Raw genomic sequence first — 24,141 nt, 5'->3', positions numbered from 1 at the left:
TCATAAAAAATCTTTCATAAATGGCAATTTGTAAATTATTTTTTATTACTACTTTACTAACATTTCAGTCATTTCTGAACATTTTAGGGCAATAACTGAACTTATGCTATAACTCATGAATGTTATACATTGGAATTTTGTTTTTTATTTTAAGGAAATAAAGTCAATCAGGAGCATTGAGCAGTGCAAGACATGCTTTTATTTAAATATACTTTGTAAATACAAAATATGTCACATAATAATACAAACAATTATTGTACTTATAGTTTTCATGTGTACAAATAAAACTGAAATGATCTTAATCATGATACATTTTCTGTAACTTCCCTTTTCCAAAGGGATCTACTGATGCTCATTGATCCCAACAACACTGATGGATCAACAGGTGATGAAATGTTAGCATCCCTAGTTGATTTCTACAGTGTGTTCCTGGACGTAGACGATGTAGTGGTGAGTGTTTTCTCCCTGAGTGAGGACTGTCAGAGCCTCCAGGCCATTTGCGTCCTCTACCACCATCACCTGGTCTCCTGTTAGACCCCCATCTGCATTCACCACCATCAGCTGGTTTCTGCAATCCCCCACTTCCTGCTCATCATTCACCTGCAACTTCAGACAAAGCTCGACATCAACATTTTGCTGTAAACACTCGTGATTTCCTGAGTATTTGATGAGATGTTGTTTACCTGTTGTACGACGGTAACAGTGCCTGGTGCCATGGCGACCATGGAGGTGACGGCATTGTGAGTCTCTGAACTGTATTCAGTGATATGCTGGATATTAACTAAACATAGAAGACACACATTTATTGTGACGTGTCACAAAGTTCATATGAAAGCATGTTGGCTGGTTTGTGCCTACTGTCTGTTTATCACTGTTGCTGTGGTTACCGTTGTCATGTAGGGATTCTTCAGGTACTTCTGTCAGCTGCTCTTCATCCTCCACAGACACATACTGAGCCTCCACTGTCTCCCGAACCTGAATATTCATAGATAAGGCAGGGATTGCATTTACCTGAAAATACTGACATTGATGAATAAATCAACTAAATTCTAACATGATTGAGCTGGCTTTTTTTTCTTGCTCCTGACATTTTTAGTATCATTTTGGGACAGATACAAGACTAATATCTTTTGTGTTGTTGAAATATTTCATGCAATAAGTGAAAACTATGACCCAAGGGTGGCACTAAAGAGAAAAATCAGAGCACACCCATGTCAATATAGAATAACCTCCGGCAGGCATTTAATGTATGTCCAAAATTGCAATAATCATTCCAATGTGACAGACCTACGGTGAGACGATCATAGCCAATACTCAGACCTACGGTAAAAAACAGTTTCAATGTATCTATTCTGTGTAAGTGAACACTGTTTACCTCCCAGGTGCCTTCCACCACTTTCAGCCTGTGTTTGCTCTTCAGGTGTCGATTCAGCTCCCACTTGGTGCCATAAACAAATTCACATTCAGGACACTTCATACCCCCTGCACACACACACACACACACACACACACACACACACACACACACACACACACACACACACACACACACACACTTTTAGGTTATGCTGAACAAGCATTTTGTTTTGTACTGCTGCAGGAATTAAGTAATATTTAATGATTTTTCTCCTGGCACAAAATAGATTCTTGCTCCTGAGAGTCTTCACCACAACACTTTTAAAGTCTTTACTCAGTACAAGTGTCCTACTTTGGCAAAATGTGACTATAAACAACATGAAAAGTGTCGACAGGGCAGAATGAGAGCAGAGTTCTGACCTTGCTGTTTCAGAGCATCGGGGTTAGGCAGTCCAGGTCCAGCATTCTGATATTTCTGATCCGGGTGTTTTATCTTGTAGTGTCGCTTCAGGGGACCCGCAATGTTACAGGAGTAGTGGCAGTGTGCACAGCGAAATGGCTACAAAGAAAAACCAGATATGACGTGATTAAAAAATATAAATTGTACTTTTCTAAACAACTTCTCAATCCTTTTATCAAAACAAGAACATGACATCTGGAGTGATGCTTGTGTGTTATTCCAACCTTAAACTCAGCGTGTTGCTCCATGTGTCTGAGCAAGGACGGGTTGGACGCCGAGGTGAAGTCACACTCTGAACATTGAAAACGCTTCCCTGAATTAACATAACAAATTATTCTCCTTTTATCAATCATCGCTTTTCACTTTCAAAAAAATCCTGTTCGAATGAATAGACAAATAATATGTACCTTCATTGGTGTGGCTCAGTCTGTGGCTTTTGAGCGTGACTTTAGATTTGAACTTTTTCCCGCACAGATCACAGAGGTGACGTTTCTCTGTGTTGTGTCGGTTCATGTGAGTCTTCAGGTTACTCCTGCTGCGGCCCGCATAGTCACACACACCGCACACATACGGCTTCACACCTACACACCAGAACAAAAGAATAACCACATGAGACAACAACAACATTCCAAAAACATGACTTGTATAGAGTCAAGGGGATATAAAAGTGTTTCAAATCAAGATGGTATTTGATGAGGTGTTACAGATGCACTCTGTTCAATGTTGGTCCTTGAAGTAATATTGCTCTAAATAAGACAGAACGTTTTTTAATCAAAAATGTTGTTTATGAGTGCATTTACATTATATGTAGTTTATTAGAATAACATAACAATTAGCAACATATATTTACAGACAAAGACTACATTTGTGACTGGATTGTTAGTGATGCTTATGGGCAAGTTTTCTTTAGTGGGACATGCAAAATCTCAAGGACGGTGGGAGAAAGTGTGAAGAAAACCAAGGCAGATAAAAACTGCTGAATAACATAGTGAGCATATGCATTGCAAGGTGTTTTTTGATTAACTGGCTCTGCTCACTGAGACCTTCATCAACACCTGTGCTGGATTTATGTCTGCCAACATCTTCAGCCTGGGATGTAACTTCAAGGTAGCCAGATCATTGAGGTAGGCAAGTGTTTAAAGAGGTAGGTAAAGAGACAAAGAGGCTGATATGAACAACTCACTTCCTCAAAGCAAAACATTGGACATCACAGCTAATTAAGACATGGTTTAAGTATCAAATAACTTCAGCTAAGCAACCACATAGTCATTAGGCATTGGTACTCATTAGTTTCCGAGATAAATATAACATTTAAGATATTTAACATAAGGCCTAGCAAAAGAGTTGTTTTTTAACAAACTATCCTTAGAAGGAAAAACAGTCCTCAAAACTGAAAAAGAGAATGTTTTATCATTTTAAGGTAACTTCTGCCAATTGTTATTTTCAGCATTGTTCATTTTCCTCTATGAGATTTTGTCAACAGCATACAAGTAGAACATTTAGTTTGCTAGAGTTTCTATTTGTATACAATGTCAGCAGTGTGTATTTGTCTAGTCCATCCTCCTGGAGGGCAGCCAGGAGGAGGAGAAGCAGATGGAAGAAGCTCACTTCACACATTAATCATGCAGTGAAACACTTTGCATGTGCTTCTCCATCCTTGTGCAGTGTGTGTGTGTGTGTGTGTGTGTGTGTGTGTGTGTGTGTGTGTGTGTGTGTGTGTGTGTGTGTGTGTGTGTGTGTGTGTGTGTGTGTGTGTGTGTGTGTGTGTGTGTGTGTGTGTGTGTGTGTGTGTGTGTGTGTGTGTGTGTGTGTGTGTGCCTGGTTTAAAGGTAAAGGAATATCGCACCTTGATGGGCCCAGATGTGCCGCTGGAAGTCACTGCTGTTCTTTAGGAAGTAGGATTCACAGTAGGGGCACTTCTCTGCACGCTGCACCATCAGTCCTTTACCCTGCACAGGCAGTGCATCTGTACAAAACATCAACACACAAAATTAAAAAGCAACCTCGGAAATGTTAATAAACTTGGTTATGTGAGTTCATATTTATTTCAGTTAGGTGCTATTAAGTGCAGGGCAGAATGAGCAAACTAACCCTCAAACTGATTAAACCCTCTGAGCCCTACAACCCACTGTGGATTTGAAACACATGTTGTTGTTTTTTTTAAATCTACAAAATTGCATGATTTGTCATCAAGAATTAGAAATCAGAGATTCAAAATATTAGATGGCTGTTGAATGAATCATGTGAGTCGAATGCTTTAGGTTGAAAGCGACAGGTTTGAAAATGAACGCTTTTAAGAGAAAAATGTTTTAACATGTTTTGTGTGTGTTTTGTCTATATCTGTAGATATACTGTATTTGTGTGTTCTTTACCAGGGTGGGATGTTTTGATGTGGTGCTTCAGTCTGTGCTCTGGATAGCTGTTGTGGCAGACGGGACATGCTGCACTCTTTCCCTGAAATGAACAGCAAGAGAAAAACATGACAAACCCCACCAAGAGAAATCAAACCTCAATGTCTGCATCCTTCACAGAAGTAATCGGTAATACACTGTGTGTCCAATTATAAGGAAAGTTGTATTTTTGAGGATAATTGTATTATTGAACCACTACAGTGCTTTCGGTCAATCCAAATATGAATAAACCTCAAACCTGAATACTAAAAAATATTCAAGTGAGGTTTAGGCTCTCCTAGGAGAAAATATACGTGTGCAGATATTGGGCCAATTGTGCATGAGACAAAAGAGTTGCTTAATAATTATGCACCCTGATATAGGGTGTTGATCTCCTTAGGCCACGCCCTCCCTCATTACACAAATACACATAACCTAATATGCTTAAATCTAATATGCATTCAAGTTTATACAGCTTGGAGTTAGAACATATGCATAACAACTGTGATATGGTCAAAATACGCACTTACCATTGTGCACACAGTGAACACTTAAGGTTTTACCCATGATTAAAGCTTCAGATTCCAATATTTACTTTTTTATCCAGTATAGTGAAGGCTTGCTACCTGTTCCTGGTGGGTCCTCAAATGGGCCTGGAGTTTGTATTTGTCAGGTGTGGTGTATTTACAGCCGGGGTTGGAACAGGGCAGCAGCACGCCGCTGTGCTTCTGGATCTGGTGCCGCTTCAAAGAGCTTTTGGTGATGGACGAGTAGCTGCACTTTGAACAGTAATGCGAGTGCTCCTTGGTGTGTGTGCGCACATGAATGTTATAGTGGACTTTGAACCAGAACAGTTTACCTATGCAGCAAAAAAAAGAAACGATCAAACACTCAAGCCATATAGAGGAAAAGCTAAGTCATAGATAATAATACATTATATTGTGAAATTAAACTAATTAAATAACAGGATAAAAAAAAAAACAGCTTCTCACCACAGTATTGACATTCCAGGTCCCCATACATTTTCCTGAGCCGTTGGAAAGACTCCATATTGAGCCGAGTCTTCGGAAGAGATGAGAACACCTGCTCGAACGCATTCGGATGGAAAACCTCCGACACCTGCCGACAGAGGACAAAGATTACAACTCAGACTGCCAGGAGCAAAGCTGCTAACTCAGGAGTGGATGGGAAGACCTAGTAGAATTCCTCTAAGATAAGTAAATATTTCAGATGCATTAATTAATTTAGATATGCTTTAAATTCAATAACAAATTATAAGACTACATCATACTACTTTTTGAGTGTTAACATTGTCTGTGAACACCCTATACAGACTTGTAAAAAGCCTTGTAATGTTAAAGATCATAAAGGGACTAGAGATGGATTCCTTAGTGATGTCATTTCCATCAACAAAACAATTAATCAGGAGCTATTTCGATATTTGATAAATCATCAAATTATATTTAGGTCAAACATACCATAATTCTCTTGTTTGGCCTTCTCAAATAATAACTTCTTTGTCTTAACATTATATGAAATGTAATATATTTGAGTCTGGATTGTTGGAAAAATAAGGCAAAATGATTCATTATGAAAATAAGTGTTATGTGCTAGCTGACATTATTGTAATTGTATATATTTTACCCTCTCTGAAAGTGGAGTTAGTTCATCTCCCCCTGCGGCCGGTGATGACACAGTTGTGTGTGTGTTCTCCTCAGCTGAGTGTGAGTTTTCTTTTGTACTTTCCTTTAAGAGAGGGGTGTTCGGTGAGCACGCCTCCTCAGTGCTGTCCTGTGATGTCTGCCCAGCTGTTTCTTCATCCTGTCTGTCAATGGGAGTTGTAGTTTCTGAAGAAATGTCTGAATGAAGCTGTTCTTTGGAACTTTGCTGTGCATTTATTTTTCTTTCCGTACCCTGCACTTCTTCTGTGGTTTCACTCTGAGATTTATCTTCTTCTTCTTCCTCTTTCTCTTGCTCCACATCTATGCTCGCTGCTACTTTTGGCTGCCCCCCTTCGCCATCTCCCAAATCCTCCTCTACTACACCATTTCCTCTACTCTCATCTCTTGTGCCCTCATCTTCCCCCTCCTGCTCTATTCTAAGCCCTTCCTTCTCTACATCGTCCTGCTCCTCCTCCCCCCACATGCCTGCCCCAGGCTGTATCAGGTAGTAGCTGTTGTTGATGCAGTCGGTAAAGGCCTGTCCCTGGTCCAGCTCCAGGTGGGACTCTTTCAGGTGACTCTTCAGTCTCTGGGAGCTGACAAACTTCCCATCGCACACACAGCACACATATAGGAAGAGGTGTTTCCTGACATGAGCGGCGAGGTTGGCCATCTTGGTTGCAGCGTGGTCACAGAGGAGGCAGGCAAAGGGACGCTGGGGCCCGTGGACCAACAGGTGGCGCTCTCGCTCCAGCTGGTTCTTAAAGCGTCGGTTACAGGTGGGACAGTGGTAGAGGAGCTGCCTGAGGCCCTGACGGGTCTTCAACCTGGACCACATGAACAGATTAGAAGGGCAGGTGTGACAGAAAGGAACAACATTTTTGTTGTGTTTTCCCAACAAAAATGTTGGGAAAACACTGACTGTACTCTTCCAATATCAGAGTAGTACATGATAACAAAGGCCCTACGTAGCTGTGTACGTAACAGGATGTATGATGATTATCTAGAAGAGCGTCAGGACACACTGTTTTAGGCATACGATAGCTATGTGACAACGATTAACATGATGATTCAGCCTCTGTGGAGATAGACATATGACAAGCATGATGATTTCGGACGTGGGCCTTAGCTAATCTAAACTAAACATTGAATACTGCTTTGAACCTGTATTCCTCCATCTTGTGACTGTGATACACCCTCTATATGAGCATGTGAAGGACACTGTTCTGGGAACTAGTTGTACCAAATGCTCTGCACTGTATGTGATGACTACTTCCATTCTTGCAAGGATTATAAATACATGTATCCTGATATTGAAGCTCAAGCCGGTGACGAGTGATATTTTTCTAACATATAATATCCTGGTTTTTATTTTGTTACTGTAAATTCAACATGTATATTTTCTATTTTATTTCTATTTGAGATGTTTACATTTTGGATTGTTTATTTCTAGGGTTCTAATTTCTCTAACATACAATGCCTTGTCTTTTTATGCTGCTGCAACGCAAACATTTCACAAATTGGGATCAACAAAGTACTTCTTATCTTATTCTTATCTTAAATAATGTAGATGTTTTAAATCAAACCTGAGTATTTGGTAGCTCTGGTAGACAGCAGCATCATTCAGGTTGTGTCGTTTCTCCATGTGTTTCAGCAAGTTCTTCAAATCTGAGTATTTTTTCTCACAAAAGCTGCAGTGCTGCTTCACCTTCAAATGGACCCGCTCTATGTGCACCTGCATTAACAGAAACACAGAATCACTGCTGCGCCCAGAATAACAATTTATGTGGGTGTTGAAATGAGTATTGTCTCAAAGCTGTTATGTTAATAATAATTATACTCTGGATATAACACTTTGCTACTAATATTATCAATATCTGTAATAGAGTTGGTACAGCACCTTGAGGTGTCCTGGGCTCAGGCAGTTGAAAGGACAGTGCTGACAGCTGAACTTCTCTCCTGTGTGCTTCCTCAGGTGAACATTCAGATTGGCTTAAAAGACAAAAGAAGGTGGGAAGGTAGTCAGCTTTTACAGGAATTTTGTGCAGGTTTCACGATTTTGTTATTTAAATCCTTACAGCAATTTAGTTTTGTTTGTTTGTGACTATTGATATTTCCAAATATAGTCATGGGCTGGTTCCTATGCACTATTATATATAAATATATATATATATATATATACAAAATACTTTTTTAACCCTCTTTAATGATGAATCAATAAGGACACTGACACTGATCTACCTTTGATGGCCGATGCGTAGTCACAGTGAGGACACTGGAATGGTTTCTCCTGGGTGTGTGTCCTCAGGTGGGCGACCAGTGAGTGTCTGAACTTAAAGATTTTGTTACAGAACTCACAGGCAAAGATCTTCAGCTGGCTCTGAAGTAGACTGGGAGACAGAGAGTAAGGAAATTACATTTACAAGTTGACGTATAGTTTGCAGATATTATCATGGCAGTGAATTTGTTGTTATTGAAAAAAATAGACAACATCCTTTGGCTGGCTCTAGGCTGCACAGATAAGTTACCAATACTGAAAGAGAATACTCTTAACTCTTCAAATTAACGGATAGACAAGGCAAGCATTTTGTTAGATAGTCAGATTAGATTATTCACATTAGTATGTAGCTTTTATTTTACACAGGATTCCCCAAAGCTAAGATGACAATAATATAAAATCATTGTCAATACATTCAATAAACAGTATGCATACAGTACTTGGTTGCATCTTGCTTGATAGAATATTCCTGGAAGCCTCTGCTCGGTACTGTTGTTGTGGAGGTCGGGTTAGAACTAGAGTAAAAGGAGGGAGGTAATGGGTACATTAAAGGTCAGACTGCTTCAAGCACCAAACAGCAGGAGCTTAAAAACATTATTTATAACAACATGTTTCTGTGAGATTTTGTATACCAAGCTTACTAACAATGTGTCTTTATAACCATAGATCATGCAATTTTAGGAGACATGGACATTCTCCATGACACTACCTTGGCTCCTGGTCTGTTTTAGGGTTACCCTCACAGGAAGGGGCTTCACTTGCAAGATCTTGTGTCTGACCCTGGAAGAATAAATAAAAGACAAAAAACACACTTTAACATGTAAGACTGATTTTTTTTTTAAATAACCTTCTACAGAAACACAACCCTGAGACACTTATACACCAAGAGTGTGACACTGTTAAGAGTTAAATCTATCCTACGTAAATTAAATCCAGACTGTCTACCAGGCTACATACTTTACAGTTTGGGTGAATGTTTTGGTGAATTCCTGTGTTTACCTGAGGTTGAGCTTGGATTGCCAAATAATCTGCTTCCACTGAATTGTCCTCTACTGGAACCATTTTAGAAACACCTGTTGAGTTAAAAGGTAACAAGTCTTTCTTATAGATATTTCTGATAAAGCAGTCCAGTCAGTCTTTAGCCAAAATGTTTATGACTTTATGACAAACCTGGAAGTGTTTTATCTTCAGTCAGAACTACGCTGATGACAGACTTCTTGTTTCCTGTTGCTAGGCCTCCTTCTTTGGAGGGGCGGCTTCGGTTATTTCTTGGGGATCTGAGGCTGCCTGTGTCTACAAGCAGAGAAAAAGAGGGGGTTAGGCCGCTCATCTTTTACAAATCATCATAATTAGCAATTAGTGTCCATCCTAGGAATAATTCATTTAAAGAAACCATGTTCTGAACTTAATCTCACCTTTTTCTCTCACAAGTCCTGCCCTTGCTGGATTTTGTTGCGTTTGGTTTGGATCTACTCCAACAGAATCCAAACTCCCAGAACTCTCAGCTCCCGCTCCACCAGAGACGCTCTCTAAAATGTATTGGGTCTGTTAAGCATAATCACCTGAATTTACAAGTACAATTCATGTATGGAAATTGTATTCTTTTGTTCCTTTACCCAACATCTGTAGTTAACACATTTAATCCTCTATTCAATAATAGATTATCCCAAACATCCTTGCTGTGGTCACTTTGAAAAACTCCAAAATGTACTTTTGAATTGCTGATTTATTTAACTCCTCACTTTTCTCCTCTTCGTCCTCCTCCTCCTCCTCCTCCTCATCATCCCTCAGGCAGATGTGTTTGAGGATCTGTCGTCTGTTGCTGAATGAGCGGTGGCAGTCTTTACATTCAAGCCCTAGTGCACCGTTATGTCTTTCACCTTAGAAAAAAACAAGTTAAAATGTTAATGGTGGAAAACAGTTTGTGTAGTATATTTTCAAAAATCTCTAATTGAAACCATATACTTGAAACAATTAAAAGTTCATAATAATCTTCTATCATGCATAGGGCACTTCTTGTCTTTTGTATGAACAAAGTACTATGGGATACATATCAATTGACCAATACTACCTTGTAATGAGCTACATTGTTTGTCTCCCTTCTCCTTATTCCCTTCTTCTTGTCTTTGAAGATCATCCTTCAGAGAACTGGAGGAGTCCGCCTTGTCCTCTGTCAAATCTGTGCGCGTCTTCTTTGTAGAGCCTTTTGGTCGTCCTCGTTTTCGCTTTACTGGGCTCTCTGTGAGCCGACATAACAGCAGAACAAATAAGAAGACAACACCAGGTTATTTGTCAATGAACTGATTCCACGAAGGGATCGCAGAAACAACGAGATTATCCATCTCCATCCATATATTTTTTTCTGTGTCTGATAAACTGTAATAGATAATGCCTTGTGAAATAGAACTTCATTGTAATCTCCCTAAACGCTAATCTGACCTGCTGGTGTCTCCACAGTCTCTCCAATAAGGGGCTGCAGGGAAACGATGATGTCATCAGGGGCTTCCTGCTGTGGGTGCAGCTGGGAGCAATGGGCCAGCAGCTGAGAGCGACTGGGAGAGAAGATGTTGCACAGCCGACACATAAACACAGAACCAGCTGTGGAGAAAAAGGAAAGAAGGCTAATGTCAATGCCTGCTCTCAACAATAAAGCAAATGTTGTTATTTTTGAGTGATTGTACCCCATTTCCTCATTATGATACCCCCAAGACTAAACCCTTCAACCAACTGCAATATCTATAAAGAACTTTTTTTGCTATTTTGCTTGACAGTGCATAACATCTAATATACAAACACAAAAAAAGGAACATTGCTTCAGTCCATCTTTATCTTTATTTGTTAAGGTGTTACATTCTGCAAATTAGTTTTTGCAGATATATACATTTTTGTCATTTTCTTGTGTTTAATTGTAGGCCTAATGTCTATATTGTAGGCTACATGTAACAGAAGTTAAAAGGGGAGAGAACATCAAGAATATGGGAGGGAATGTGAATTAAATGATAAAGGCTAATGGAGGGTGTCATTTATATACAGTACAGGTTATTTCAGAATTGTTAGGAAATGTCAGCTTAAATAAAAAGTAGCATCTGATCTGACAGACACATCGACATGAATAACGTTAGGCAATTACGGTGTCCATCTACAGATAACGATACCCTGAGCGTGTTAATATTACAACTTTAATATAGTAATATGTATTTGATTGTTAAATTGATGATTAACAATTTAATTTAATTTTTTTTTTAAATGAGCTTTACGTCTTTTCTTTTTAAATAAAGGTCGAACATCATTCTTTGTCCACACAGTTTGATGCTGTCTCAAAACGTTCAATATAATAATATAACGGTGACAGATTCAGGGTTGACTATAGTCAACACTTTCTGTCGTCAGTCATGACAGCTGCCGAGAATGACAGTAGAGTCGATGTGTATACCTTTATCACAAAAAAGCCTGATAATAATGAAAAAAATAAATACAAACTTAACACGTTTGTTTATTTTGATTTGGCCCAAACTAACATGAATACCCGACAAACATATTCGAGTTGAAGCTAGCTAAAGTTCTTACCTGCTTTTTGTCCATCCATTTCATCAGCGATTCAACAACAAAACAATACTAATTTATCGATGGTGTTAAGGCATATACAGCTAAATACAATCACTGAATTTATATTTTAGAGCCTTATATGATACAATGCACATCGACATTTCTGACGAATCTGCCACACAAGTCCTTCTGGCCAGCGGAAGTGCTCTGTTGTGACGCTAGAGCTGGCAGAGCAGCGCCCCCTGTGGCGGGGCAACTGAACTGCGGCTAGTGAGGGAACTGCAGCAAATTAGGAGTTCAGTTTTCCTCAGAAGAAGAAACACATTTTGGCCATGGTTAAAACGTATATGTATATTATAGGGTGACCATATTTTGATTTCCAAAAAAGAGGACATGCTGCCCCCAGCCTCGAGATACTTAATGATACTCAACGTTTACTCAAAGATGCCTTATTGTTTTAAAGTATGCCTCCTCTGTATGGATATACAATTATTATTTATATTATTTTACTGTATATAACACAATAATATCTCTCTATAACCAAAGACACACCAAACCAAGGTTACTCAACAATCAACATGCTTTATTATTTCTAGAATTATCTCTGACAAATCTCAAATGCACAAGAATAACTTAAACATCAATCTGTAACAAAATAATAGCTCTCTTTTCAAGTCTTACTGGACAGAAATAAATAACAAAATATATGAAATAGTAGAAAATAGAAAATCCAGCTTTAACAAATAATCTCTTTGTATCTTGTCAATGTAAACAATAAAACAGTAACCTCACAAAGATACTAATGTAATTATTTTAAAAGTGCACTATGCAGTTTTGGATTTCACATTTGCATAATTGCCATTAGTGAACATAACATAACATAACATTTGATTACCTAAATCAAACCAAACACATTTTGAGTCACCATGAACCAAATATAAGCCTACTTTAAATGTTTGTAAACACAATTCCAGGCCCTGTCATTGTAAACAACCACAGTGAAACGACAACTTTTCACATATTTCTAGCTTCAAACTGTTTTCTAGGGTCCCAATTTAAAATGAAAAGTTTAAAGTTTCTCTCCCACAGCTACATAGCTTTCTCTCTCTGCATAGCTGCATACTTCAATCTTCTTCATCCTGCTTTTCTTCTTCATCCTCCTTGTCTGCCCATCGATATTTAGCTGTGGAGCTGATCTTTCCCAGCAGGTTTCGGTTGCTCAACAAATAAGCATGAAAGTCTTTGCAAGACATGTCTTTCAAATTGTATTGCACAAATAGAATCCCCTTCAGTGACTCAACAGACAGCTGGTTCCTCTCCTTGGTCCACTGGCTCTGCATCAGTGAGAAAACCCTCTCAACATTTGCATTGTGAGAGGAAAGTGCAAAGACAAACTGTGCAATCTTCAGTAGTTCTGAGTAACATGCAATGCTTTTGGCCTTCTCAAAATATTTGGTCCACTTCTGGTGCACCTGCAGGCCACTGAACTCCTCATCACGGTTGCACCTTTCTGTGAATCTCTTCAGATTGGTGACCTGGTCAAAACACTTGACATCATCAATTACCACCCCCTTCTCTCCTAGGAACTTGATGCAGGCCTCCACATCATTCCACTCTGGTGGCTCACTCAGATCCATCCACGTGAATGTGGAGAACTCTTCCATGGGAGTCATCCACTTCTCCAGATACTCCAGACATGTACTGTACAGGCCTTGCACATCAGCACAGAACTGGTCATATTCCTTACCAAGTCCATCACTACGCTTTTGTGCCAGTAGTCCCTTAACTTTAAGGGACATGAAGTTGTTGCTCTTGCGTTCAAGAAGAATGGTGTGGATGCTGTTCATGATTTTTTTTACCTCCATAATGGAGTTCTTCTCCTTTTCCATGTCTTGAATGTGGGTGTGGAACGCAGACATGAGTGAGTGCATGTGCCAGAGGTAGATATCACTGAATTCGTTTACAAAACACTTCTTGATCACTATGGGTGGTTTTTGCTGAGACAGAAAGAATGCCTTTAAGGCTGGAAACATCTGTATCATCCTCTCAATGCCTGGGAACAATGACAGCCACCTTGTTTTGCTGTGAGAAAGCATCCTTCTGTATTCAATGTCAACAAAATCACAGTACTCCTTCAGGCTCTCAGTGCGCACAGTGTAAATGTGGAAGTACTGGTAGATTTTGAACATGATATTCTCAAGGTCAATATCTATTTTGTCTGCCCCATGATGAACACAATTATTCAATATGTGTACTGGGCAACCCACACCGATCAGTGTTCTTCTGCAGCAACCTCTTCAAATTTGCAAACACATTCTTTCCCCCTTCATCACGTCGGATTCCTCCAAAGTTTGTGTTGCAATTGTCGCCAGTAAATGCAATGCATTTTTCAGACAATTTTTTTTTGCCAATGTTTCAATGAGATATTGTGCAATGGTTTCTGCTGTCTCATTTGGTGTGTCTTTAAACTCGATACATTTTGTTTGCATGCCACCCCTCTTCCAGTCAAAGTACTGGATTATGATTGGGAATATTTTCACTGCTCCGTGGTTACTCCCGTCTGTAGAAACACCAGAGTACTGGATTTCTTTGAGTGCTTTATGTGCGACATCAATCGAGTGGGGCGCTATAACACCATTGACAATGGCTTCGGTTTTAGTGCGCGCACTACTGAATTTCTTGGAAGTGTCAGAGTCTGGAAATGCTTTTTTTAGCAAGGCACTTGTGCAATCCATAGATCTGTAGCTGTTGTGATGTTTCACAGTGTGAAATGCAAACGCAACCTCCGCTGCATTTACAGCATCCTCTGTTTTGCCTGGTCTAACAAAGAAGTCTGTCAACTTTGCCGACAAACTCTCACCTTGCACAGCTTTCCTATGTTTGTCTGTGTCCATGTGCGCTTTAAGATCGTCTGCACCTTTATTGGACACACACGTATGTGCAAGCTTTGCACAGGGTGCACTCCGCCTCCCATTTGTTCCGACCGGAACATTTGGAATTTCTTCTGCAATTCATCTGTAAAAGTACATTTGCGCTTTGGCATTGTGAATGTGAGCGGCGGTCCGCTCTGTCCCCTTCCTCTGCTTGTGTGTCAGCGTAGTTGTAGAGCCGCCCACAAAGCTTCAGACTCAGGGATTACGTCACACACGCAACAGAGTACCGTAGTATTCTGTGCAATTCGCCAGTCAATTTAAGTACATGCAAACGGTCCGCGAAACCCGGACATTTTCATGAATTTATAAACCCCCCCCGGACGACCCGGACAGGGCGTGAAAAGAGGACATGTCCGGGCAAAAGAGGACGTTTGGTCACCCTAGTATATTATATGTTGCCAATCGTGCCATTAGGCGTCAACACTGTTGACATAGACTTTTGTATGCTTAGTTCAAGTTGTGTTAATAACACAGTGTGTCTGCCATAGAGTAATTATTGTTTTTCTTATGTAACCTAAGGTGTTTACGAACAAATACAGGCCATATCATATCCTTAAAATGCAGCAAATAGACAGAAGAAATCGTGAACAACTATTATAATAAAGGGACAGTGACAAAAACTTTATTTAACAGTGCGAGAATTTACAGACAAACAGACGTTTTGTTTTACATTAAAAAAGTGTTGGTTTATGCCAGTCCCAAGGATTTACAATGGCTAAAGTTTGCGAAAAACACACACACAAACATACACACACAGCCATACACAGTCATACACAAACACATAGACAAATACACATACATACACACACAAACACACAGTCAAAAAACATACACACATTATATGAACAAGGAATCTGTAGCCAATTTGCTAAGGTTTCAGGAAAACGTGGTTGATCCTATTCCTATCTCCTTTTTAACATCAATGTTACACCCTCTGCTCTCATTTTATTTTTGTATGCATTGTCATTCAAGACCATAGATGATGGGAGACTAGCAACTTACTAAAACAAAAAGGGCATGCTCTATCATTAGCAAAAAAGGAAGCCGTTGGCTGAAAGCATCATTCAGGAACAAAACACATAAGTAAGTAAACTCCACCCCACAAGATAATCTTTGACCTAGTAGATAGTGTGATCTAGACATAAATGATGTGCAGCTATATTTATGTTAGGATTAGTCCATTACCTCCATTTACACATCATCCATGGATTAAAACTAGGAGATTGTGTCCTCCACTGCTGATAAAATATAAATTCCTCTGTGACACAGAATATAGAATATATAATATACATATATTTGAAACTATTTATTTTTTGTGTGCAAATTGTTGTAGTCAATGAATGGTAGGAGTGGTGTAACCACTGGTTACGTCCATGGGAATAAAAGGGATAAAAATAGGATCACATCTTTTTACATTATTCACAACTAGATTACATATGTCAGTCCTTTAAGTCTGTGTGTAATGTATTATTACTTGGCTTCAAATCAGCTGTTTCCTTCTGTGAATGTCAGCAAACAGAGCATAATATAATGCACACACTGATATGTAAACACATAACTTGAGCACAATGGAGTAATTTTAAAACGGCAACTGTGACAAAACCAAATGAAGGCTTTATATTTACCAAAAGCTGATATTCACAATGATCATAGACAATAAATAATATCTTATTTTTAGACAAATGTCAGAAAATACTCGGATGAAAATTAGCCCTTATATCTCCAGTTAAACTAAAGAAGAGACAATAAAAGGAATAATCTCAAAGAGAGGGTTGCTTATAGTATTGACTTAAATTGATAGTAAAAACCCTGTGCTACAAAATTATGGTTTTAAAGGTTTTGGTATAAAACAATCTTACATAAATACTGCTTGTTATTACCCTGATAATGATGAGTTTTAAACATATTGAACATGTGTACATCATTGAAAAAATAAATAGTTACTTAACAAAGTATGCAGTATTATTTGACATTTTGAAGGCCTTGTATCAATTTAAATCAGCAACACCCATTTGTATGGGTTTGCCCACTTGTGTACTCTGGATTTGTTTTATTGAACATTTTAAGGACCTGATCCCTGACCAAAGTTTCTGTCTTTCCCAGAGCTATTTAGTTGCGCAAATATGCCTTAACAATAAGCTACAAACCTTTTTATGGGTTTGTCTTGCCCATCTTGGCAATTTCTTTCACTGTTATCTATAAAATGAAGCAAACATGCCAATAGAATAATTTAAAAGGGACCAAGAATTCTAACAAACAAGGGAATAAAGATGCATTGTAACAAACCCGCTGTCAAAAATTCCCAGGGTACAAATCAGGTTTTATGACAAGATGACAAGGCTTGTATGGTTCTTTCCTGAGAGCATTTGTTGAGGGGTACAAGATGTCTGAGGGAGGGTGTGTGTGTGTTCACATTGTGCAACACTTGTTCTTGTGTGCAGTAGAGTCTTTGAAGCGAAGTCTTTGCTTGGATCGATATTTCTCCAGGTAGGTTAGCTGTTTACTGTTGATGGCTCCCCGACGCTTCCTGAAACACACATAAAAACACTATGTATGATGCAAGAACACGCCTTTTTAGTGTGCGATGCCTTCTGCCCGGTCTGTTCTCTTATTAATTTGATATCACCACCAGATGGCACCAAGAAAGAAATATTCAATTTCTACTCAAAAACGGTTTCATTAAATACTGCATACATTGATTGATAACACAATTCATTGTTTATCATATTAAACCATCTTTCTTTGCTGTGTATATAATTGGAATAAGACACTGTTTGCATTTAATATTAATATTTAATATTGCTTTATGAGGATGTAATAATCAAATGTACTCACTGTCTAATGAGTTGAATAGCATCTTCATACTTCATCCCGCTCTCTATCAAAGCCAAAGCAACCATCACAGGAGCCCTAGTCAGATGAAGACAGCACATATAAATTACGATTATGTAGGCAAGTATGTGAAAATAATAGGTTTATCTTTAAACGTTTCATAAATATATACAGTATAAAAAGCCCTAATAATCGACAATAAGATCAAATATGTTTAATCACTTGGATTGTGTTTAGACACAAACTGTGTTTTCTTGTTGTTGCTCCCTGTGTCTCTCACCTCCCCAGTCCAGCCACACAATGGACAGCCACGCAGCATCCTGGTTCCTCCAGAAATTTCTTCTTCAGCAAATTCAACCAATCATCAACCAGCTTCGTAGGGGGTGGGGCTCCATCATCAAACGCCCAATCCTGAAAGCAGAGCAGAGTTTTTAAAGTAATCCTGGCACTCTGTATCCTCTGTGTTTGTGTGTATGTGTGTGTTTGCTGAGTGCTCACCACCACAGTAATGCCGTCTTTCTCCAACGGTGTTTTATCATAGGTGATATCACAGACTCGAACAACTGTGGTGGCACCAAAGTGCTTCAGGTCCTGGAAGGGACCATTTTTGAATTAACTTAAAATGTCTCTCGGTTTACATGTCTTCAACAAGAGGGGAAAAGACATACAGTTTACCATGAGGTATATGTATATGTGCATGTGTACCATGTGTCATCTTTGGTAATCTCTTCAGTTTACTTATGGTCTTCTGTTAGCAAACACACACACACATATATGTTTCTCACCTCTATAAAGGAGGTGAGCGTGCTGTCAGTAGGGTTGTGTGTGATGAGGAATCTCATGTTCTTGTGGCACAGTTCCACTGGAGCAGGGCGGTTCATGTTGGCAGCCGTGACCTTTAATGTCCTAGAACGTCCTCTGTCAGGGAAAAATGTACTGAATTTATCTTACGATGGCACACGATGTCAACAAAATGACACCATATAAAAATGCTCATAAAGTTTTGAAGAGCTTCAACTATATTTCTCAAGTTACCTCAAAGGCCTTTTTCATGGCAGACATGTTGACAGGTCACAGTGAGGAAAGCACAGGTTTAAATGAGGAAAATATAAGATTGCTGATTGGTATTAGGCTGCTCTAGTTATTATTCAGAATGTGGGATCACTGTCACGCTGTTGTGGCTAACACTTGAATAGAACAGAGCTATTGCTAGTGCTATTAATAATACCTGTCCCTTTTCCTACCATGACAAGCCAAAACATCCGTTGTGAAAAAAGGCCCAGCTTTACTCTTCCAGACAGCAGTACTGAAACTGTTACTGTCTTGAGACATCTCAAGACCTATCACAAGGTCACACAATAAAATTCCTTCCTTTCAAAATACACTTAAATCAAGCACTTCTCCATAAGAGAGAACATTTTTCAAAGAAGAGCGAATTACACTTGATTAGACCTAATCTAAAAACTGTGTGGGTGGGTACCGACTGCACTTGAATAAAATCTCCCTCTGGCTTTGGTCACATGTGTTATATGGTGCGAAAAATTAAAATAATAGAAAAAACATAAAATTCACTTGAAGAAATCATGTGGATACAAATAAATAATGTATATTAAACAGCACGGACTGTTAATATCTTGATTGATAGAGTCATGTGATGCAGAGACCACACTGTATCATTTGAGACACCTTCAGTGTGAACAGTCTACTAGTAATGGCACACTTTTTAATTGAATAGACAGGTGACACATGAAGTATGTAGTATGCAATAAGTTAGTATGCAGTATGTTTGTATGCAGTAACTTAGTATTGGATTTAGAACACAGCCTGAGTTTTAACCTGAACAAATTCCCACCATAAGATGAAAGAGTGATTTATGACTTTAGGAAATACTGTGTAATCTGTATAACATGTATAGTATAGGAATTCTACTGGCTGTACTATAAATATGGCATGTGCTTTGTTATTGCATTATTTTCAAATAAGGAAATGTTTCCTGTGTTCAGACTGTTCTACAACTTCTTTAAAAAACATTAACCAGCACAAAAAATGAAGGATGTTTTTCCGATTTAAGGACTTCGAAATTAAAACATTCTTGTAAGTACATATTACACCCCTACTGCAAAGGCAAGCCAAAGGCTGATTTAAGCTTACACTGACACAACTAAAAAGCTACAATAGAATCCTATATAACCAAGCCATAACAAGTCAATGAGGAACAGGAGTTAGGAAGTGCTGGTGCATAACTAGATTTAGTCCAGCTCTGATGAGCAGACGGCCCTTACCTTCAGCTGGAGCTGCAGCAGGTAGGTAGCTGCTGTGAGTTCAACTTATAGCAGGTCACCAGGTGACCTCCTGTCTCTGGTTGAACTTCCTGTTGGGAGATTGTTTATAGCCTTCAAGGTATTTTCCCAATTCCGATGTCCTGTTGTACAGTTTTAGTCCATCAGTTGACTGTGTCCTATAGTTCAGGAAGCACGTCGTGTCAACTTCCGTTGTTTTAATTTCTCAGATTGTCACTTCAGTCCTTCTCTCTGTGTCTTTCAGCAGCTCTCTTTTTCTCTCCGGTAAGCTTCCAGTGTCGAGGCTCCACGTATTACCCCATTAGCTTGCTGCTTCAGAGAGCAACGGTCTTTCAGGTTTCAGGGCCGCAGGACTGCATGCTGTAGCTTCATCCCAAGTAGCCCTTAATGGTGTTGAGCGTGGCAGTAGTCACCACTCCCCCGCACAAACTCCATCAACCAGCGATTCTATAGTACAAAACATACAATTTAAATATTACTCTTTAAATAAGCATCTCCAGAAAACAGTAATGAAAATAAGAAAAAATTACACATTTTTGTTCCAGTGTTCCAATCACAGTATCTGTAAAATCAGCTGGTTCTGTTAGGCAGAAATATACTAATGATAGCCCTCTTCTGTAATGTGAAGGGCCAAAGAAAGGCAACTAATGTACATAGATACACAAATAACACACACATGAATATGTTTGAAACATATTCTAAATCTCTTGCCAATTAACTAACACACCTAAGTGTTTGTATTATACAAAAAATATAAACATTCGGCATAAAGTGTGCCTATCTATAATTTTACTTGTGAAATTGGTTTGTCTTTGTAATGATTTAAAATAAAAAATATTAAGTAAAATGCTGCCAATACCAGGGCCACTAGCCTATGCAAATTCAAGACTGATATTTGCTACTAAGTCTTGATTCTGCCTTGTTTTGGAAGTAATTTGTGTGGAAAACAAGTGCTGATTATCTCTCACTCCAACATTCAGACAAACAACAAGGGAAAGTCCAGATGTACTCTGGGTAATCCGTCATCACCTCTTCATCCTAGCTTTGACAATACCCACGTACATACGCACGCTTAATAATCACATGCCGACTTACTCGCTGACTCTACCAGAAGAGTGCAGTCTATTCCCGGTTGTTGACCATCTATAATTAGGATTTATCCTCTGTTACCACTAATCAGGTTAGAGCAGAGGACCATTTTTTCCATGCAGTCGATGTGAAGACAGGACATTTGTTTTATTTTTTTAAAAGTTTGTTTTGACTTTAACGGAGTTGCCATGTGTGTTTTTTAGCAGTGACCCAAGATCAAAACATTATATGAAAGCATAAAGGAGCATCATTTAAATGACTAGACGGTAGCAGTAATTCCAATTAAAACTGTACAGCCGATCTTCCCTCTTATCTTAGAGTGCAGTTTGGTCTCTAAAAGCAGGTGTGTCCCGTGATGGCTGTCTAGCTTGCCGACTGACCTGCCTGTGCAGGCTAGGTCAGGGCCCAAAGAAGTTAAAAATGGATCTCAATATAATTTTAGCCACGTTAGGTTGCCAAGCTTCTCTACAGTACGTGCAATGTGAGGCTGACTGACAGAGAGTAAGGTTAGTAGTAAAGACAACAACAAGACAGGCAGGTAGTAGCCTCAAAATAGGATAAATCCTCTTAGAGGGTATTCACCTCTGCCTCTTTACAAATAAAGACACCATTTTTGCTGCTGAAGGTCCATTCACAAGTCATTCTGTAAAAGAAATGTTATCAATGCCAACATTTCAGTTGTTTCTGCAACAGTACACAGCCTTCCTTCTTACCTCAGTGGACAGCTTGGCCTCTAAACAGTAAAATCCACCAACCTGAGTTAGTCCTGCAGAAGCAAGCAGCAGCACTACAACAGTGAGAGCGCTGACATGCAACCAGTGGACTGCCTAGACACTGAATATCTGTAGCTGTATTTATAGCTGTATCTATACCAGCAGCTGATTATATGACACACCACAGTTTAATGACAGCAACAATCTGCAGTATAGCCATGTCTTCCCTGTTCCAGTGAAGAACTGTGATTAGCTTGATAGCTTTCTTTTGAAACTTTACTGTAGAAATACATTTCAATGGACATTTCTTTATAGCTGTATCTAAATGTGTCACATCAAGTTATTGCCATTGCAAACGTTGAAAAAACCTGTTGCACCAAACATCTGTTTGGCTGTGTGACAGCATCAGGAACATTTCCCAAATGCCTTTTATCAGCATGACAACTACTAAAACAAATGCAAAATCTTGTCCTTACCTGCTTTTCAATGTCATTTCCAACAACAGGCAAAAACGCAGTTCTTGGGCCTCTTTGCCACAATGGAGTCCACCTGCTTTTATTCTTTTTCCACCTCTAGAACTTGAAATGTCTGGTATTCAGCCACCAGAAAATGAAGTCTGTGAGCAACAACCTGTTGCTCTTTCCCTGTATAACAGCAAACTATCTTCCTCTCTCAGCAAACCCTGGCCTCATATAACTGCTGCTGCTGCGCCGTCTGTGCTGTGCTCTGTACCTTGCTGTAGCAGTGGGCTGTGTGGAGGATCTGCTGTGAGCTGGTCTAATCAGGCTGAGCAGCCATATGACCCTGACAGCCCTGTCACTAGCAGAACACTCTACAGTTAATGCTCTTAGAGGGAGCGGAGAAGAGGCTCACTCCCCCTCCTCCTCCTCCTCCTCCTCTTCCTCCTCCTCTTCCTCCACTCCACTCATTTTCCCTCCCCTCTACCAGGGTAAATAAGAGGTGCTGTCCCCCCCTCTTCTCTTCTCCTCTCCTCTCCTCACCCTTCCTATAGGCTGACCAGTATTTGTTCTCACATACAGTATAATGCACAGTGACAAAATAAATACAGATCAGATCATGTTTATCTTACAAGATAAGAACAAGTTGTTTTTTGCTATGACACGTCTGTCTGTACCTTCTCTTGTTTTCCTTTCCTCCCTCTCTCCCCCCTTTTCTCTCCCTCTACCAACTAAAAATAGACAGTCTTTGGAGCTACCAGACAGATTGGACAAGTTCATGGAATTAACTTTCCCCTTAAATGACAATAGTCTCAAGTTTGTTTGTGTTCATGTGTCAAGCAACTGTGTTGTCGCCACAATGCACCACACAAAGTGTTGGTTCAAAAAACTGAATGAAAAAGGGGAACCATTTTTCATTCAGTTCCTGATTTTTCATACCGAAGTCCATTAAGGCAGGGTTCCAGGAAGCTTTGGGTTTTTTAAAATATTTTTAAGGATACATTTAATCAGATTTGTTGACAGGCTTGCAGTATAGATATGTGAGTGCAGGCAGTCACAAGGCAGTCATACGCTCAGATTTCTTAAAGCAGAACAAGCCGGAGCCTCACCTCACTATCAATCACTTTGAGTAGAGACATGACTGTTAAACCGCACATGGAGCTTTAAAAAACAACTCTTAGTAGCTCAAATTAGCTGATGCACTATTTGAAAACTTTCCAGTTTATCACATTTGAATGTTCAGGATCATGTGTGTTGCTTAAAGCTTTGGTCATTTTCTGTACTCTTATAACATTTTCTATTTTCCTTATAGTGTCCTGTTGCCTTTATTTGTTTTGATAATCAGTGTAAATAAAGCCACCGGTGGTGATCAGCAGGTTCAACCTAATGTGGGAGTCATACAGATAAAAAGGGCTAGAGGAGAGAAACAAGATGGAAACACATACAGTAGGACACTGCTTTGCCTTTGACTGCCAACAACATCTAAACATAGAGTAGAGGTGAACACTGCTCCTTCACACACTGTACGTTTGTTTTACACCATATAAAGCCCAGGTGACATCAGTATGTCTGTAAACAAAGTCAAGAAAAACAGGAACATGGGGGAGGGGTCCGGAGGGGTCAGGGTGAGCAGAACCTTCAAAGTGAGACGATGTGTCATGTGGCTTTAGACCACCACTCATTTCGATAGACTTCTAACATTACCTGATCCAAGTTAGGACATTGACATGACTGACTATAAAACAAAAAATACTCTTAGTATAAAACAAGTGATCAGTAAGTACTGTATGGACCAATCTTAACTGGGCTTTTGAGATGTCCTGTAATGTATGTGGAACGTTTGAATATTTATAGATAATGTGACAGTTATGTTGTCAAATATTTTCATGAACTAAGCGGCCGGGGTCCGGTCAATGTTCGACCCTTTTGCTGCATGTCGTCTCCTCTCTCTCCCCCTGATGAACTGATAGTAAAATCCACAAGGCCTAACATCTGCCAACATGTATGTGTATTATCAACATGATTTCAATTATGTTTAGCGATATGTTATGTGTACACCATTTATTGTAAAAGAAATGTATGCTAGTTAATTTAAGCTTCATATGAACGTATGCTTTTAAAGATA

General features: G+C 39.3%; 2 protein-coding genes across 9 annotated transcripts; both read right to left on the bottom strand.

The window, feature by feature from the left end:
• Positions 1-181: 181 nt before the first annotated feature.
• Positions 182-11,888, bottom strand: zfat (zinc finger and AT hook domain containing). 4 transcript variants are annotated; one of them, XM_079694606.1, is made up of 25 exons: positions 11,713-11,888; positions 10,585-10,743; positions 10,217-10,384; positions 9,888-10,025; positions 9,561-9,674; positions 9,316-9,438; positions 9,145-9,218; positions 8,855-8,925; positions 8,586-8,660; positions 8,109-8,257; positions 7,768-7,859; positions 7,454-7,602; positions 5,851-6,694; positions 5,199-5,325; positions 4,833-5,065; positions 4,189-4,270; positions 3,663-3,782; positions 2,860-2,916; positions 2,224-2,397; positions 2,041-2,129; positions 1,777-1,915; positions 1,376-1,482; positions 888-975; positions 684-781; positions 182-606 (listed from the first exon to the last, which is right to left on the bottom strand). In XM_079694606.1, exons 1-25 carry the CDS (start codon positions 11,729-11,731, stop codon positions 406-408), a joined length of 3,690 nt encoding a protein of 1,229 aa, XP_079550732.1. In that variant the 5' UTR covers positions 11,732-11,888; the 3' UTR covers positions 182-405. The 4 variants fall into 4 exon arrangements, with proteins under 4 accessions (XP_079550732.1, XP_079550733.1, XP_079550734.1 ...); XM_079694607.1 differs by having other exon boundaries at positions 182-600; XM_079694608.1 differs by lacking the exon at positions 2,860-2,916.
• Positions 11,889-15,224: 3,336 nt separating this feature from the next.
• On the bottom strand, positions 15,225-22,423 carry LOC307047395 (protein tyrosine phosphatase type IVA 3-like). Of its 5 annotated transcripts, none has more exons than XM_079694343.1 (8): positions 22,035-22,415; positions 21,428-21,488; positions 19,739-20,203; positions 18,242-18,374; positions 17,955-18,047; positions 17,737-17,867; positions 17,460-17,534; positions 15,225-17,151 (listed from the first exon to the last, which is right to left on the bottom strand). In XM_079694343.1, exons 4-8 carry the CDS (start codon positions 18,335-18,337, stop codon positions 17,034-17,036), a joined length of 513 nt encoding a protein of 170 aa, XP_079550469.1. In that variant the 5' UTR covers positions 18,338-18,374; positions 19,739-20,203; positions 21,428-21,488; positions 22,035-22,415; the 3' UTR covers positions 15,225-17,033. The 5 variants fall into 5 exon arrangements, with proteins under 5 accessions (XP_079550469.1, XP_079550470.1, XP_079550468.1 ...); XM_079694344.1 differs by lacking the exon at positions 22,035-22,415 and adding an exon at positions 21,559-21,634; XM_079694342.1 differs by lacking the exon at positions 21,428-21,488.
• Between the last annotated feature and the right edge of the window lie 1,718 nt (positions 22,424-24,141).

This window comes from Notothenia rossii (assembly GCF_949606895.1).
Source record: "Notothenia rossii genome assembly, chromosome: 7".
Classification (NCBI taxonomy): domain Eukaryota; kingdom Metazoa; phylum Chordata; class Actinopteri; order Perciformes; family Nototheniidae; genus Notothenia; species Notothenia rossii.
Note: the sequence above shows the minus strand (reverse complement) of the source record. Positions and strands in the feature narration are given on the sequence as shown.